At 34.5% G+C, this 19,771-nt stretch overlaps 2 protein-coding genes across 2 annotated transcripts in view; one reads left to right on the top strand and one right to left on the bottom strand.

The window, feature by feature from the left end:
- LOC106137158 (plastin-2) overlaps positions 1-16,964 on the bottom strand; it is a 44,994-nt gene extending 28,030 nt beyond the window's left edge. The window contains exon 1 of the mRNA XM_060951521.1: positions 16,633-16,964. Coding sequence (XP_060807504.1) covers positions 16,633-16,695 — 63 coding nt within the window. The 5' untranslated portion in view covers positions 16,696-16,964. The remainder of the gene's footprint in view (positions 1-16,632) is intronic.
- A 1,310-nt stretch (positions 16,965-18,274) lies between these two features.
- On the top strand, positions 18,275-19,061 carry LOC106141460 (protein lethal(2)essential for life-like). The gene has a single exon (XM_013343112.2). It carries the CDS (start codon positions 18,424-18,426, stop codon positions 18,961-18,963), a length of 540 nt encoding a protein of 179 aa, XP_013198566.1. The 5' UTR covers positions 18,275-18,423; the 3' UTR covers positions 18,964-19,061.
- Positions 19,062-19,771: the final 710 nt, after the last annotated feature.

Here is a 19,771-nt window from a genome sequence, read left to right as displayed (position 1 = left end):
ACAAGCATAATTTATTTAATGAACTGGATAAGTACATAATACTCGTAAATATAGTGAACAAATATTTAGTTACTTCTATAAAATAATAGGAACAGAAAAACTCTTTGTTGTTCAAGAGGTTGTAAATTTTGAATGAATATTCGAAAATACTGGACGTCCTGGCAAAAAGATCAGGTCAAGGAAGAGTATCCTAAACCGACTAACTTTCATGCAGTGGATAGATGTAGTCTCGGCCTACCCCACTGGGAAAATGGTGTGATTTTATATTTGTATGTCTGTTTCAGAAAAATTTAATTTAAATGAATTGGTATAAGAGTTTAGAACAAATAAGGAAATAAATCATCACAGTGCTATAAATTCATGAATGTTACATGAACTAACTCCACATAATCTTAGAAGTAACTCCTATATCGCATCAAGATTGGCCCAGAAGGTCGTATAGTTGGCCATTGCCGGCGTTTTATTACCTAACTGGTCGTTTATCTAATAGAATGATCTATCGACTATAAAAGTAATCATGTAAATCGGATTATCGTTTTACATAAATCTTCATACCAAAGGAAATTTGAAAATGTACGAAACGTTAAGTGGACAATTTATTTGAAAAAATTTTGAGCTTGATGCAATGCGATGAGCAACTTATGTTGGTAGTAATTAGTACATTTACATAAAAGTGTCCCTAAGACACTTCCCAGAGGGACACCGTTGCAATCTTTAGCTAAATTCTTCAACAAAAAGTGTATTTTTATACAAAAAAAGAAACGCTCACAAGATCTAATTGCAATCGAATTAAGCACAGAGCTTGTGAAGATGGAGTTATTCAAACATTCGCATTGACACCAAAAGAACCAGAGCTATGCTCGGAGCAATTTGCAACAGATTTTTTTCCCTTGCAGCATCTGTCATCGGCGGTAGTGAGCGATCACCTTCCTGGATTCCACGAACGTGTCACACGTCTAAGGCCAGGTCGTGATTAGCACACAATGGATATTGTGAACCAGAGCATGGGAAGTAGCGGTACAGCTGACAGACCCGTGGTGGAAAGTTCGCACGTCTTTGGGATGGTATCGGGTTTTGATCTAGAAGATGATATACATTCTAAAGTTACGCCTGTTGTGGTGTATCAAGAGATGCAACATCAATAATATTTGTTCTGTATTTGTTTACGGAACGAAAGATACTGTAAAAAAGTTTAATATACTGAATAACTTTCCCTTGAACTGTAGTGAAAATTCAAATAAAATTGTAATCACAATCATCTGAAAAACGCACGTGTTGATAGTACGATAAAAAAATGGTGATATCACCAAGGGCACTTCCGATAGCGAATGCTTGTACATATGTTAATCTTGATCATCTAGTATTTGAAAATATGAGAATTGTTAACTCCGACCACGTTTACTGAAGCAACAGTAAAATATTTATGAACAACCAGAATTAAACAACAAAATTAGCAAAGTTAAAGAAATTAAAAAGCTTCGTGTTACAAGCGCATCTTCAGCTGACTGTTCGTGGAACACGCTGCTGTCTAACTTTTGGCAATCAAAAATTCTAGTCTATTCCAATGCGATGTTAAATTTGAAGAGCAAAATAACAAATCATTGAATGAAAAAAAACTTTTGTTATCGTTGTTTCGAGTTGTAAGTTGGATATTCACGATTCTAATTTTATAACTAAACACTAAACAAATATGTAAAAGTTATTGAACTTTAATAACTTTATTATAATACAAAAGACACTTAACAAAGGAGTAAAGTGTCCTTAGATACATACAGCTTAAGGCACCGTTAAGCGGTGGTGTGATAACGTTACGACAACTCTTTAACGCGATATCGACCCGAACATTTAATAAACCCTTATCAGTGGTAAAAAATATCGACAGTAAAAAGATAATAGTCATATAATCGCGATAATATTAGGAATTTAATATGTCATTGGAGCTAAAAAACTCTTGGATTATGTGACGATGCTAACGGGACATCATAATTATTATTAACACATTACTGTACTTGCAGAGGTAATAAAGTAACTCTTTAAAAATTTTACACTGTAGTAATTTACCTGCGAAGAAAGGAATGTGTTTTGTAGTTACGATTACGGATGTTACTCTTAAACGGAATATTTCACAGAGTCGGGTTTGAGTATCAGAACAGTATGATTCAATTATAGTTACCAGTTCATTTACCTCTGTTAATCGTTCTAGGATTGCCGTGCACGCGGAACAACCAGTCTTCCTCACGGGATTTTAAATATTAAGCTAAATAAAACTATATTAAGATGATATTCGTATGAAGAGACACACGAACAATGTCTGTCGTTCTTTGTCTTCTCTGGCACTATACAGGATATTAATAAATACGGTTTGTATGCCATTGGAAAAGTTACACATTCTTTGTCAATCATTAAAACTGTTACAGACACTGAATATGCAATTGACAATCTCAATAAATAAAAAAATAAAAACTGATATTAAAAAAAAATTAGGTTGATAATTGTTAAGCCTTCTTGTACTGTAAACGGTATGATGATGTTAACCTATATTTAGGCTCAGATTTTAAGCGTTAGTTTTAATCCTCTTTGAGTAAGAGCTTATCTACTTAAAGACTTTACATGATAATGAAGATACCGTTCCAAAAGCACTTGCCACTTATAGAAAACTTTTATTGCTAAGAATAAATTAAAGGTTGAACGTATTCAACTAATCAGTGAGTTAAAAATAACTTCATTAGATTTCCTAAAAAGTTCACACTATCTGCGGTCTGGACTAACGGTTAGCGGATGGGCACGCACAGGATGTTTTCTGTGATAATATTTAGTTACAGATGGGCATTGTTTAAAACAATAACCTAGTCCGTGTAAGCGATAAACTTGTCTGGAGTATCAGTCACAATATGTACTATTGTATTGTTACAAAATTCATTTTGTGGTTATGATATGACCCAATTAGCGATTGCAAATAGTTATTTTTTATTTTTTTATGTTGTTATAAAGTAGAAACAAAGTAAAAACTCTGCTTGATAAAGATGTGATATACAACTGAGAAGTGGGTTATCCATCAATGATTTGGGAGTATTATTATATAAGGCTTGGACAGTACAATTATAGAGAACGAAAAGAAGGCTAGAAATGTTGTTATTTTCACTCATGTTACATATTAGGAAAGATGGTTTCAAATACCTATCAAGTTTCAAATAACATAGTGGCCGAAAAAGCTAATTTAGTCACTAAAAATGTTCCCTTCGTTTCAATATCAAACGGTGGGTCTTTATATGCCACATGTTGTGACAGGTGGCAGGAATAAGTAACTGAATGTAATGGCATTCGCGCATTTGGTGATACGCACATTTTCTGAGCTCAGTAATCGAGGATTTAATTAGAGAATATGTCCTGAAGGAAACTACGTAAGTTAATGAGATGACACATAACTTGAAATAAACAATTCAATACAAAGGGGAATTAACAATGAGGTTGTTTATCAGTTTACTCATCGCAATAATGACCATACACATAATGTAAATTAAGAATCGATGAATGCGGAAAATCTAATTATATGTGGGGAGGAAAACAATGATGTTGCTCATAATTTGATGCATTTTCTAGTGTGTATTTTTATTTCTGGGATAAATCCTATTGAGGATGAATGTCCTAGGGAACATGTAATTTCCTGAAAAATATCGAACATAGAATTTCATTTTGCAGAAAGTTCAGTAAATAACTGATTAAGAAATTAAAATATTCCTTCCAAATCTCTTTACCAAAGTGGAGTGTGTAAACTTATGATACGAATTAGAAAGTGTTTGTTTACCTGAATAGCAAACTTATTACAAAAACGAAGACGAAATACAATAACAGCATTAAATCAATCAATTAAAAGAGCTATCTGACCGCATCATCCCACAAGATCGTCACGGACAGACGAACGCACGGAGAGATAAGAAAGTTATTTACGATATTTGCATTCGTGGTGGGAGAGTGCACTAGAATCGCTGTTACCTCATGCGTGAGGGCTCGTATGAAAATTACATGTTCAGCAACAATATCGTGATCACAAGGACGAATGTTCCCTATTTTGTTTTCTTTTTACGTACTTTCTTGGGCAGACCCAAAATTTAAAATACAAGGGGTCAAGGGTTGAGTATTAATTGTTTTGATGTTTTTGTACTCATGATAACACTGATGAGGCCGCGTTTAGCTGGGATGTCTAAATAATGGAAATGAACTACCGATATATGTATACGAATGGCATACCACTTATACCAAATTATGCCACTTTGGTTCCAGAAGTGTCTCAAACTCCCAAGAATATGTCTTCTTGAGTTTGAGTGCGTTTATTGTACGTGAGCATTTTTGAGCTTTTAGAACCGTTATATAGAATAAAGGATACAATAAACTATTATGGGCCTCAACTAGGAAAGGCTGATTGGCTATTTGTGGCCAAACATGAGCTGAGCACGCGCACGTTTCCGCCATGCCATGGCCATGACTTTATTGCGGGGAAAGTGGGAGGAAATGTTGAGTCCAAAACAATATTTTATTGTTCTTTAATTAGCTTACCATGATCCCATTGCATTACTTTAGAAATCAGTCACGTTAGAAACAAGGTATACTTACTAGAATATCAGTGAAGTGTTGGTGAAAACTTAAAGTAAGTTAAACGTAAGTAAATTGGCCGCGTTCAAACCTTACATGCAATTGTTCCGCATGTAATGAGACCGCATCCACAACGAGATGTTACAATGTCAACTTCAAATCCCATGTTTTACGATGTATCTCTTTCTATGTTGCTACAACTATGTTGCAACCATCAACCGTTAATTTAACATTGCCATCAATATAATTTGCTAATGCAAATTCCTTCCTTGAAAAATTTGAATTCGGATATTTATACACCATGTTCTGTGTGTTCCAACCTTGTTAATCCGTTCAACACATGGAATATTTTTTGTCGTGTGGTTTCCGGCACCAATATAAAAAAGAATAGAACCACTCCATCTCTTTCCCAAGGATATCGACTAAGGGATAGGCGTACATAAACATGGGATTCTTATTTTAGGCGATGGGCTTTCATTATTACAATCTCAATTCTATCAATAAGCCAAATAGCTGAACGTGACCTATCAGTCTTTTCAAGACAGTTGGCTCTGTCTACCCCACAATGGATATAGACGTGACCATATGTATGTAATTTTTTTTACAAACCTTTTACCTTTTTTAGTAAAATGTTCAACTTAAGTGAAAAAGTTCCTTATGGACTTAGCAGTAGGTAAACACACAAAAATACAATATTTATTGTCCGAACGTCACTCACATGAATCACCGTCTGTTGACCCGCCAGAATCGAATAAACATCAACTTGTTAGCTCACATCACACTGGCGTGTGTGCCGGACCTTGTAAATTCTGTGTGAGATGAGCTGAAGGTACCTCCGACCTCCTTCGATATTATGCACGCCTGGTATATATTAACGGAATAAAAAGAGTGACTGATTACTTTACTTATAAATAAAGTATGAATAAGCAGAAATATCATGCTTACTATACATTCCGCTATAGTTAATATATGCGATGAATGTGTCATGCTGAGCTAATGTGTTAATAAGTTCAGTGTAAGCGGTATTTATAATATGCTATGAAACGATATTGTGGTCAAATATTTATTGCTTTTTGTTCGAATTCAGCATCCACGGCATATCCCGGGCTCCTCTCCAGAATGGTGATGAATCAACCGGGACTTAAAGCCAGGAGCAAGAAGATTTATTTCTTTTTTTTTGTATTTTGATTATAGGCATAGATAAGCAGCTTAAATCTAATTTGGTAGAGCAACGTTGAATGGACTTAAATACTAACCCTTTCGTATTTGAAAGCCCCATTTGTAATTATCATCGATTTTGCAACCCTTCTGGCAACCACCCTTTAGCATATTCAAAATACGGACCCCACTGACCGGACCACGTGTTCGGAAGTTGCGTAAGTAAAAAAAAAATATCAGTTGAGCAAATAATAAACGAGAATTTGCAACGAGGCTTTATGTTTTTGTTCACTTGACGTCATCGCAATTCGCACAAATGTGACTAAAGACTTGATAGAACAAGAGTTTTTATTGCTACATCTTAAAGAATTATTTTACTCATTGTAAATAATATTACCAAATGATTTAAACAATCGGTATCGTTGTGTTGTGTTAGATTAAGAATAATCAGTATTTTTCAGATTATGATTTCACGGAGATCAGGTTTAGCTGGGTAGAAGTTTTAATTAGATGTCAAGCTTTATATAAAGAAAGAATTTGGACTGGTCACATAATTTTTTTATGGCAGCGTTTAATTATGAAATTACCCTCTACATCATATGTTTAATACTACAACATTAAGGGCAGCTAATACTGCATTTAAGCCTTCATTTTGTGCACATACAACAATGGACCATTAGTTTCAGACTCATGACTTATAACGAGGCTTAAGTACATCGCTGTCTGCATAAGATAATCTGACTTTGAAATACGACGGGATTCAGATTATACAGATGACATAACGAGAAAAACATTTGCTACAGAAAATTGCATCATAATGTTCATATTTTCAAATGTGTAACAAAGGTATCCATAAAATGAAAACATCTGTTAAAACACGAATTTTACACTTTTTGTGTTTCTTGATGATTGAATGAGAGTCGTTTTACGTAGGTTCTTTTATTTATGAATTCAAAACTTTACTATAGCTGATAACTATTTAATGATTTTACTTAAATTTTGAGATGAGCCGCTTTTGCAATAACATCGCAAAAAGGTGTTTTTATGTTATCGCAGCAAACCAAATTGGCGAAAACTGGAGTGCATTTACATACTAGACATACATATGCTAATTTGTAAGCCATAGGTATATTTTTTACACAATGTTCAAGTCTCTATCGATTCGAGAAATTCATAAAGTACTTATATTTATGATTCATACGTGATGAATGATAAATTTTCCATGAGGACGTCATTTAAATACCAGCCTGTATACAGTTAGGCAACACGACAAACAACTGTGAACCAGTTTTAAGTCGTAATTGTCAATCGATACCATATCGATTTAAAGCTACTATTTTTATCCATAAGTACTTCGAAGTAATCAAGGGTATGTTAATATTTTAAGAATAAAGGAGAATCTAGGTCTACGATTCCGGTCAGGTAATAATATCATCGCGACATTTTTTTTATTGACGAGGGAAACATGCACATTTAACTAAATGTTGAATCATGGTTAATTGTGAGTAAGGTTCCCCTGTAAAGGTTGCAAAGGTCAGATGGAAGTCGTTGGAGTCAAAATCCGACTTAGGTACTCGATTGAGAATCGTGAATCGACACACGGGCACGCCCAACTCGTGTCCAGAGGGCTGAGGACGCAACAGTAGCTTAAGCCACGAGTTTGACGAGTTAAAAGGACGTATGAACCTTTAGTGAAAATTAAGAAATAACATCAAAATTGTATGGGTGGCACCTTATCTGTCTCAGTAATGGGCATCAGCAAATTCCTTAAGAATTATTGGAAATCAGTAAATGAGTGGACGTGAGCACGCGAGATCACTCACTGTTTAATTATCTACGGCAAAGATCACTCTTGACAATTAATTCGCTAAGTTTAGTTTTTCTTACTATGTTTCTTTAGTAAATAAAACTGAATTTCAATACGACCCTTTAATTAATAGTCACAATAAATCCTCACGGTGAAGACAGAGCTGATATTCTCAAAAAGACTTGAAGGCCACGGTCACCTATATGGCTAAATGATTCATATAGTTACAGGTTGCCCATCGCCTAAAAAAGCATCCTAAGCCTTTCCTTTGATTAACTTACAATTCACACGGGAACTGCGGGAAAGGAAGCAACTGGCACATACTACGTTTATTCTTTACGACCACGCCAATGTGGAAGCTTGCACTTATCAGCTATTAAAAATTAAATGAACGAAGAAACATTATAATTTGTATCGGAAGGAAGTTTAGCATTTTTTGACATATTAACCATGATTCATAAGGCCACTAACGTCATAGCCCGGTAGAACTGGATGTTACGCGAAACCGGGTTTACTCACTATGTTTACGAAATCGTGGCTCGTTTCTGACTCATGCGCACGTTCGTAACCACAATTGGTAACCGCCGCACAAATAGTAAACATTGCTTTCAATGTGAATTTCAAATTAAATTTCCACTTTCCAGTGCATCAGATGCCAAAAGGGTAACAAATAACTTTCTAAATAATGTAACGAATAGGGAAATCGAGTGAAAATATTTTCGAATAATTAATCACGACTTTGGCAATAAAGTAAATGTTTCAAAATAATTTTGGGAATTTTAGATGCCCTAAGAAGTCGCATTTATCGACATCCAACATATGAAGATATGTATTGCTTTTAAACTGTATTCGTATCATAAAAAAAATTATTATAAATTTCTATCACAATTGATTTTAATTAAAAAAACTTTAAATTACTACTTAGAACTAGGTATTTTACTTTCTACATTAGTTTTTTATATTATTTTACACACACGAAACAAACATAAATAATTGCTATGTTATTATTTTTATAAACTAACCCACTTTCACCGTCATTCTATTAAATTAACACTTTTTAAATTATGCAAAACTGTCAATTTTAAAACCCACTAATGAGGTGGGCATTACAAAACAGGAAGTTACAATTATGACATCGTATATTCGTTACTATATATGGTATGTCTACATATTAAACTATCATGGCCAATCCAAAAATTAATCTCTTTATAATCTGTTCGACAAATACATAAAAAGTATTCATGATATGGGGCATTCTTAATCCATACTAATATAAAGAGATACGATTTTTATTTATTCATTTTTTATTGATTTTTATTGATTTGAACAGTAGGGCACAAGCCAGTATTATTTTACCGCGTTTGGCAATGCACTTTTTAACACATCTTATAACTAAGTGTATTAATTGTATAAAATCGACAAAGTTAAATTAAATCTTGGTATAAGGTACATTGATTATGTAATACAGTTTAATATAGTATTTTTTTTGTTTAGGGCTGCATTGTGGACGTGTCCTTCAACTACTGTCTCTTCATCACAAAGTAAGCACATCATCGTGACACGAATGTGAGGTATCGGGTTCAGGTAACGTTACACCGACTTTTTTCATTACCTTAGTTCCGCCAGGTCATTGGCATTCAAAATTATGAACCAAAATAGTAAGACACCGAGGTCACAGTACAATACAAAAACGGCTGGGTTCTAGTAACGTTTGACAAGTTTTTTGCGGCTTTTAGCGTCATAAAGATTTTGTACCTCTACATAAATTAAAGATTTTGAATGATTAGTAGTATAATTATTTTATGATACGATTTGTATGGCCCATGGGCCCACCGCGGGTAATATAGCGTTTATTGATGAAACAATTAAATAAGGCTTGGCAAATAATATCAATGGAATCTTAAGATTATGACGAACAAAATAATATGCGTTTCTTCAATAAACGCTTTACCAACGCATTAGTCCTGGTTGCATCCTCTCCTCTCTGGCGAAGAACCTGGGGTCCTAGTTTATTTTACTCAGATTTTTAAAAGAATCGGCTCCCATCATTCCCGTCCTTTCTGACCTACCCCACCTTTTCAGAGGAAATTAACCCATATTGGATCATGGTCACACACATACACATCCAGCTGCCAGAATGTGCAGGCTTTCTCACGATGCTTTCCCTCACCGGAGAACATCGGTTAGCAATCAAACTAATGTTAGTACGTAACTCGGAAAAGTCATTGATTTATAATTTAAATGCATGGTCGCAGAAGGTTTTGAATCTGTGCACCACGCATTTACATCCACCTTTCGCGCGCTGACACTTTATTTTCTATTGATATATTGCTGTTAAAATATAGCTAGTGTTCTAGAAGATATAGTTAATTACTGATAAAATCTTACCACTCATACCACGTCCCTTTAAGGCACAATCTTATAAATCCTTTTTCGAACAAAGAAGCCTCAGAACAAACGTAAGTACGAACAGCCGGCATTTTTATAGAATTCATTATATGTGTACATACAATACAGCGCTTTAACACCAAGCAATAAGATCGTATTTCATAAAATATCCCAGTGCATTCCATGTTCAAGGCCGTTGCACCTAGGCCCGAGAGCGAATAAATAGAATTAATTGTGTTGAATGCAATTAAAAATTATTATCAAGTGAAAAAGAAATATTCTCTTTTTATCTATTTTTATGACTGTCGTTTCGTTTTCCACATAAATAATGATAATTTACGTACACTAAGGTGAAGGTGAAGCGTAGCGAGAAAGACATGAACAAAAAAAAATATTAAGATTCTTGGTATTTCAAGATATCAACAAATTAAGTAACATATTCTAAGTAGCGCAAAAATTTATAATTCAAATAAAACTACTAGGTGAAAATAATATACGTTAGCATTTACAATATTAGTATTTTTATTACTTAATTTAAAAAGCCCTCCAGCCCTACCCAACCTTGGACGTCGAAAAATGTTGCCACGACACGTCCAAGGTGTAAGTATGAGTCACCAACGGAAGACAAGATGAAGGTTTAAGATCTTCTCATAAGTGCATTTATATATGCATCATTGACGTTAAATTGACTTAAAATATGAATGTACATTATTAAATGTTTCATGTCACTTTCCCCGAGTGACTTAATAAATACATACATAAAATCACGCCTCTTTTCCGGAGGGGTAGGCTAGACTACGTCCTTCCACTTGCCACGAACTCTGCATCTTTCTAACAGCAGAAAGTAGGTAGGTAAGTATCTTATTGAAAAGGTTTGGACGTGATGAAATGCAGTCATGGATGTAAACAATCCGACGAGCAATATATCTGTCAGCGTGCTTTCATGTTTATAGTGCTGAACGTACTTGAGGCGGATGAGAAGCACTTGACGGCAGAGTACATTGCGAGCAATGTGAATACCTTTGCTAAATGTAAGGTTTTTTGCGATACAATAAACATAAAGTTGAGATATTTAAAATATATTCATATTGTAACATAAATTTTTGATTTCCTTACTAGCGCAATTTTATTTAAATAGGTAATGGCATGTTGCCTCTATGTTCGAAACTGAAAAACAGTGATGTACTGAATTTTTTATGTGAGATCTTTTTAAACAAGTGAACTTACATTAAATCTGATATAATGACAACCTTCGATCGAACGACAACTGCATTTCATACAATAAATAGCAGATACATATTTAAGTGAATATTAGGGCAAACGCACTTAGAAGCGTTAACGCAAGAGCGTACATTTTTACTTGTTAAAAATATCTGTAATTTCATAACGAGACATTATATACTGACTATACAAAAGCTGTAAAGCTGTAAAGAGCGAACAGACATAACCAGACTTTCGGTTGAGCGGTGTGCCGAAGTGACCTGTGCTGAGCTAGATCATCATATAATTGTTTGTGTGTACAGTCCCCCAAACAGTGAATTTAAACAATTTTTAAAAATAATGGATCAAGTGTTACATGTTACCTCAAAATGTAATAAAAAATTAATTATTTGTGGTGATTTTAACATTGACATTTTAGTTAAATCAACCGTTAGTATACAATTTATTAATTTGTTTAAATCTTATAATTTAGAGTATGTTTTTTTCGAACCAACCCGAATAACATCTACATCTGCCAAGTGTCTGGATAATTTTTTTTGCAATAATCTTTATATACGGAAATCAATTATTCACAAATTGCCCTCGGATCACACCGGTCAATATGTTACCTTTGAGAAAGAGTCCTTAAACAATTTAAATAATGATAAAATTATGTGTAGCTACCTCTTTCTTTCAAAAACATAAGAAAATTTAAAATAAACATTGCAAATCAATTAAATACTTTAACATATTCTGGAAATAATCCTAATGAACATTATAACAATTTATTTGATATGATTTCTGCTGAATACTCAAAAAGGTTCAAGCAGAAACAAGTCAATATTCGTAATAGATTACAGTTCAGTGAATGGGCTACAGTAGGTATTCACAAGAGTAGGAATAAGTTATATGACTTATATGCCCAGAAACAATACAATTTTGACCCCAGTTTTGTAGAATATGTCAAAAATTATTCAAAATTATTTAAAAAAGTTTGCAGGCAAGCCAAGTCTTTGCACATAAGTAGTAAAATAAACAACGCACCAAATAAAATTAAAGAAACATGGAACATTATTAATAAAGAATCTGGCAAAATCAAAGATAGAGACAGTATTAAACAAATATCATCCGGTAACAAAAGTATTTCTAAAACTCAGGACATAGTAAATGCTTTTGATAATTTCTTTGCAAAAATCCCAGTGGAGCTAACTTCTGACGTTGACTCTTGTCCATTGCGCGCTGAAACCCTACTTAATAATAACACAACTCCCATCAAATCTGTCTTTAAATTTAAATATGTTAACTCTGATAATATATTAAAGGCGTTCAAACAACTTAATTTGAAAAAGTCTGAAGACCATTGGGGTATGTCTGTTAGTATCATAAGTCAAATCATAGATATTATTGCATCTGATCTAGCTTTTATATTTAATAAATGTATTGATGAGGGTATTTTTCCAAATTTAATGAAATGTAGCAAATTAATACCTCTATTCAAAAAAGGGGAGAAAACAGTCCTTGACAATTATAGACCTATTTCTATATTGCCAGTTTTGAGCAAGGTGTTTGAGAAGATGATGCTTAATCAAATGCAACAATATTTTAAAATCAATAACATTTTCCATTCCCAACAATATGGGTTCACTGCCGGGAAGTCCACCACTGATGCGGGAGTAGCACTTGTTACTCAAATCTATGACGCGTGGGAGAGTTCACAGGATTCAGTTGGAGTCTTTTGCGATCTCTCTAAAGCATTTGATTGCGTAGATCATCAGACACTTTTGCGTAAACTTCGTCAATATGGGTTTGACCACAAATCAACTAAACTAATGGCATCCTATTTGACTGATAGGCTTCAAACTGTAGATATTAATGGAGTAAAGTCAAGCGGATCAAGCGTCTCAATGGGTGTTCCTCAGGGCTAAATTTTAGGACCATTCCTCTTCTTGGTATATGTCAATGACCTGCCTTTTATGGTGGAAAAACAGGCGGGTATAGTGCTGTTTGCCGATGACACTTCTTTAATATTTAAATTAGATCGCCATAGCGAAAATGTAAGTTCGGTTAATAATATACTGTCGGCCATATCTATCTGGTTCTCAACCAACAATCTTCTTTTAAATGCTAATAAGACCCAATGCATTAAATTTACCCTTCCAAACGTAAGGCAGGCCAATACTGACATAACACTGGAAGGCCAGAAATTAGAATTTGTTGAAAATACAAAGTTTTTAGGAATCATAATTGATGCAAAGCTACAGTGGGGTGCTCATATTTCTAAACTATCCAATAGACTTAGCTCTGCCGCTTATGCTGTTAGGAGGATCCGACAATTGACAGATGTAGCTACAGCTAGGCTTGTTTATTTTAGCTATTTTCATAGCTTGTTATCTTATGGTTTACTTTTATGGGGTAGCGCGGCTGATATACAAACTATTTTTATAATTCAGAAAAGGGCCGTTCGCGCAATTTACGGCTTAGGACCAAGAGACTCGTTAAGACAACTCTTTAAGAAAATAAACATACCTACAGTAGCGTCCCAGTACATTTTTGATCTTATAATGTATGTTAGGAAAAATACCTCTTTTTTTCAAAAAGTTAGTGCCACAACTGATAGAAATTTACGTAATAAACATAAATTAGTCATGCCGTTTCATAGGCTTAGCAAAGTCAGTAAATCATTTATGGGGAACTGTATACGATTTTATAATAGGTTGCCGGAGTCTGTTCTTGATATGCCCAACCGAAAATTCAAAGAGTATGTAAAGAAAGTACTTTGTGGGAAGGCTTATTATAGGACTGATGATTACCTTAATGATAAAAACATCTGGCTCGAGCTTGGCACAGGAACCTCGTAATTAATTGTAGTTTAATTTGAACTTAAATCAAAATTTCAGTACACTCTGTACATAAATCTTTTTAAAATTGGCAATCCATAATATATATATATATTTTTCTTTTTTCAATATTAAATCTCATAAATATATAAATCTCCCGTGAACAATGTATTCTCCCGTCCACATTCTATTCTAAGTATAATTTAATATTGTGAAGTTGACGTTGTTGATGAAAATGCTGCAGTGCAGTTTGTTACCGCTTCTTCTGCACTGACGCCTTGGAAGCGGCAGTAAACTTAGTTTTTAAGTAATTTATTTGACGTCAACCAAGTTGTTAAACCATACGACAATTATTAAGCGATATAATAATATCCTATAATAATGAATAAAAATTTTGAATTTGAATTTGAATACACTTCTATTGTCATGTCATATTGCATATATTGCATCGTGGCTATTTTAAAACTACGTAGACTGTGACGCACCTGCAACCTAGGCAGAATTACAAGAATGGGCAGAGGGGACCAGGTTTGGGCAATTCGCGTTTCAATTTAGTAGGGTATTGTTCGGAAACCAAGGTCGTGAGACAATCACCTTTTTTGTAAACTTAAGGGGATTCACAAACTTTGTTATGTTAGTTTTTGTGCTAACCGATCCGATGAATTTACGGTGTGGGACAATATCGCGAGGAAACCTACACATCTAGGCACTAGGCAACTGTGTTTCAGTACGGGTTAGGTTCCCCTGCAAAGGTTGCGGAGGTCAGACGGGAGTCGCTTTATGAACCTTCCTTAAAGAATGAATCCCTTTCTTCTTCCTCCTGGCGTAGTTCCGGCGGTATTCACAAGCCAGATTTCAGTACCAAAGGAATGTTGGTAGTCCAACCGTTAAGCTGCCGTTAAAATTTCGCGACGCTTCTTTGTGGGAACAGATCATTTTTATAGGTATTGAAAACATTATGTCATCGTGTTTGTCGACATTCGTGCCTATATTATTCCACTTAAAACCCTGGGGACATGTCAAGGCAGTGAGGTGATCGTGGTCGCGTTTCGAATACTAATACAGCACAAAACACCTATTGGGTAACCTGCAGGTGACGCATGCGCACAATATTCGCCGCGATAGTTTTGGAATAGCAAATATTCAATACTTAGTACCGTACTTACATACGTACAGAAGTGATAGAGGATGTATGATTAGTCATTACCAAAATTAGAAAAGCTTATGTTCCAGGCACTATAGAATAGGACCACTCTATCTCTTTGTATAGCTAGTGACCTGCAACTGAGATAGGGGATGGGCTAGCAAACTGCCACTATTTTCAATTCACTATTATTCAATTATTTTCTAAAAATATCTACTGTATTACTAAAAATAAAAGTTATTTGTATCTATCTAATTAAGTAAGTGAGCGATACATAACAAATGAAAATGTGTCACTGAAATTAATTAGGCTAATTTCATTAGTAACTAGACTATCATTGCCGACTGTTATTAGACAGCCAGTCTATTAGCATAATTATTGTATTTGCCAAGGCAGTTTATCAATTTGTCTGCTGAGTATCGGCAATAGGAATGCAAGTAGTAAATGTGCTCACTGATTAGTACAAATAATCATCTAAGTTCCACTTACTTTAAATTGACAAAGACAAAAGAATTGATCCTGATGTATTATTTTTATTTTTAATTACCTATGTTATAAGTAAATTATGGTATTGAAATAGGTACCTTTCAATGGAATGGTTATGTTTCCGAATTTGTGATAAATATATATATGCATCCTACTTATATCATAGATGTGAAAGTTTGTGAGTATGTCAGTATGAATGTTTGTTACTCTTTCACGCAAAACAATTACAATGAAATTTGGTATGTAAATAGCTGAAGACCCAGAATAACTTATTAGTTACTTTTTATCCCGGAGTTCCCACGGGATTGATTGTTAAGTTATGATAGGGTTTCCACGTGGATGAAATCGCGGGCGGCCTCTAGTATTGACTAAACTATGATATCAGCTACACCATATCACCTATGCAAACATATATTATTTTTACTGAGTGTAGCCTGATCAGCGTACAAATCTGCATATTTTACCGATTTGACATAACATTCAGTGTCCTTGAGTTTAGTACCCAAATTAACTTTCTAGCTCAATCTGTGTAATTGGTCCTATAGTATGAATATCATACAGACATAATATTTCTTATCATCCCTCGTCCCCTTACTCTGTGGTTAATCTCAAAGAATGAGGAGAGGGAATGGCATATACTAGTCAATGTTTGTCAATAGGGCTCTGCTTTGAAGCAAACTGCTAGTGAATTAATCAAGGTTAAGCTGCAATGATAAAAGAGTCACAATATTAGTAACATTGGAACAAAGGCCCACGGACAAGAAAGATCATTTACTTTAGTACAAGGATTAATAAGCATACCCCCCAAGGCTTAACCACACGCAGATTATTCTAAATCCTAAAAGTCACGCTGTATTTTTAAGGAAAACATTGAACTTGAGTCGTATCAACTGATTCAGGTGAATAACCTGTCCTAAATTACCTACGAACGAAGATAAAATCAATTTTGCAACCTACACGTAGCCGGGTAATTTTTATCAGCAATAATGTACTTTTTATCAGCAATATTGAAGGGTAAATACCTGTGAGAACTGCTCCCTGATCTCCGTCCTCTCCTCGTCAGTAAGTTTAGTATTGTCTGCCATTGTCGCACACGTAAAATTCACAAAAACAAGGATCACAACATCGACAAGGAAGGCAGCGGTAGCCGTAAATGTTACAGACGAGAACTGGTTTCAATACACTTTTCACTTACACAAAAATGAGTTTTATTAAAATACAAAGAATCACAGTACGGTAATTAATAAAGTCTGTTTTTAACAAAATTATAATAATTTGCAGAACGAATTAACAAAATAAATTACACGAACGCGCAAGCAACACACAGAAATAATGCAATGAATGAAAGTACTCCTCCTCCCTTCCCTTCCCTTCCACCGTCCCTCTGACCGAATGAAATGTATGAAAAAATGAGTGAACGAAATTCAATATTCTTGCCATGAACTTGTTAATTTTTAATATGGCAATACATAATTATTAGAAGAACGAAAGTAATAAACCAAAAATATTTCGCAAAATATATTTACGCGAAAGTTTTTATTAGGTATTCTGTTTATGCTTTTAACATACTTAGAAAAAAATACATTAATATGACTAGCGCCATCTGAACTTAGGCTTATCAATACCTCTACTATGTATTTATTCAAAAGTAATGCTATTCCCCACTAGATGGCAGCAGTCAAGTAGAGAATTTTCTCGAAAATACAAGAATTGTATACATCTTTCGATACAGGGCTAACCAAGTTATGGTCTGCTGCTGCATTAAGATTATCAAAAAATGGTTCGCTTTAAAATTTTGTAGGACGGTGTGACATTATTATTTAAAATAGTAACCGTGGATAAAGAATAATCAAAATGAAATGTTCCAGTTCGATGATTAATTACATTATGTTGCAAATAATATATTAAGTTTGTTTGTGAACTGTTTATTGCGCAAAAAATATAACAAATTACAAAACAATCATTGGATTTAGAAGAATATGACAATGGCGGACTTACAACTTTCGGGATTTCTTCCAGTCACACTAAAGATATAAAGGAAAACGCAGTTAGTATGTGTTATAATCAATAAATTTCTAATTTTGTAAGGAAATATGCAGAGATCGTGGCAAGTGGAAAGCAGTAGTCTCTGCCTACCCCTCCGGGAAAGAGGCGTGATTTTATGTATGTATGTATGTAAATATACATAAATAAAATATTTATACACTAACACAAATATTTCTATCATTAAGCCACAACAGTTGAACGTTGCCGTTCAATCTTTTCAAGGCTCTTTACTCTGTTTACCCCGCAAGAGCTATAGAAGTGATTATATGTATGTAATTAAAACTTTAATGAAGATCGTTTGATATATTCGTTAACATTCTATACTATAATTTTTTTATGCATTTATAATAATTTAATAACAGTAAAAAATGAGTTTCAAAATGTCCGCTTTTAAAGTCGATCTTTGCACATTGCGTTACACACAGTTATTATTTATTTACACAGTTATTATTAAAACACACAGTTTTATTTATTAAAACACAATGTTTATTTGTTGCAAATTATATTAAAAATAAAAGTAACGGTTACAGCCCTCAGTGCAAAGTAAGTTGAACAGCACTGTATTCACGAAGTTTCCAGCCTTTTCTAGATAGATAGCGCCACCATAAAACCCAGATGCGCGCGCCGCTCTGTATGAGTTTGAATAAAACAATTGAACGAGCAAAACATTCGTGGTTCGCAATTCGGAAGCATTGGAAACGCCAGGCGCTGTTTCGCTGCAAATAATACGAATATTCATAGTTTATTCAAGAAAAAAACTTTAAAACATGTCTCTGATTCCATTCTTGTTGGATTATGAGTTGGATCGCCCTCGCCGCGTTTTGGATCAGCATTTCGGCCTCGGGTTGACCCCAGACGACCTGCTGACCATGGTTGGCGCACCAGCTTCCCTTGTCAGCCGGGAATACTACCGACCTTGGCGTCACCTAGCAGCCGCCGCGCGCGATGTTGGATCGAGCATCAAGGCCGATAAGGATAAATTCCAAATCAATTTGGATGTTCAGCACTTTGCTCCTGAAGAGATCTCGGTGAAGACTGCGGACGGTTACATAGTCGTCGAGGGTAAACATGAAGAGAAGAAGGACCAACACGGGTATGTGTCTCGTCAGTTTACAAGGCGCTACGCTTTGCCCGAGGGTTGCACGCCAGAAACTGTCGAGTCTCGGCTTTCGTCTGATGGTGTGCTGTCTGTGATTGCTCCGAGGAAGGTGCCTCCAGCCGTGGAAGGGGAACGCAAGGTGCCTATTGCTCAAACTGGCCCAGTGCGCAAAGAAGTGAAGGACCAGGCGAATGGTGATAAAGCATAAAGTGCGCTTATTTTAATTTTATGTTATGTTATTCAAAGTGATTCTCGTTCCGTTTTCTTTAAGACTGATTTAGGTTAATAAATTTTCCTTATTTTAAATGTATCTTTTTTTATACTTACCCTACTTTTTATTACTCCTATAAGAAGTACTCTCATTAGTCGAGGTTACATAACATAGGTAGGTGGTACTATCATAATCGCTGCTGCATAATAAAACAAACTATAGGAACCTATTCCACCATGCTAGAAAGAAATTAGTGCACAAAATACCTACCTACCTAATTGTAGGTAACAAATAGGGATGTGACATTGCTGATAAAAAATCGATTTTTATATAATCGATTTATTTTTTAAGTATGAAAAATCGATTAACAAATAATCGATTTTTCTTAAGAAAATAATCGATTTTATTATATTGATAGATTTTTTCCTAATTTTTCAATTTATGTCAAAATTAACGCCATTTACATTATATCAATAGATTTATTCATTAAAAATAAACAACAGAAACAGAAAGCTCTTATAAAATCAACACAAATTAAAGTTTTTAACAATCAAGTTTGAAAAATGAAGTTTCAGCAACGAATAATGAATAAAATATCAACCGAATGTCGGTAAAATACTGTTCATCGACTAATTCCATCTAGAGAATGTTTGATTAAATTAATCATCTAAACTGTTTTAAGAGCACAGAAAGAATGCACAGATGGCGTTGATGAGCTATGATAGTATTCTTTGGCAGTTCGCGTTCCGGGCTCCAAGCCAGAAGACAAAAACGTAATGTTGGAGTGCATTTATTGTATGATTAT

This window comes from Amyelois transitella, chromosome 25, assembly GCF_032362555.1.
Source record: "Amyelois transitella isolate CPQ chromosome 25, ilAmyTran1.1, whole genome shotgun sequence".
NCBI lineage: Eukaryota > Metazoa > Arthropoda > Insecta > Lepidoptera > Pyralidae > Amyelois > Amyelois transitella.
The sequence above is the reverse complement of the archived record's forward strand: the minus strand, read 5'-3'. Positions and strand labels throughout refer to the sequence as shown.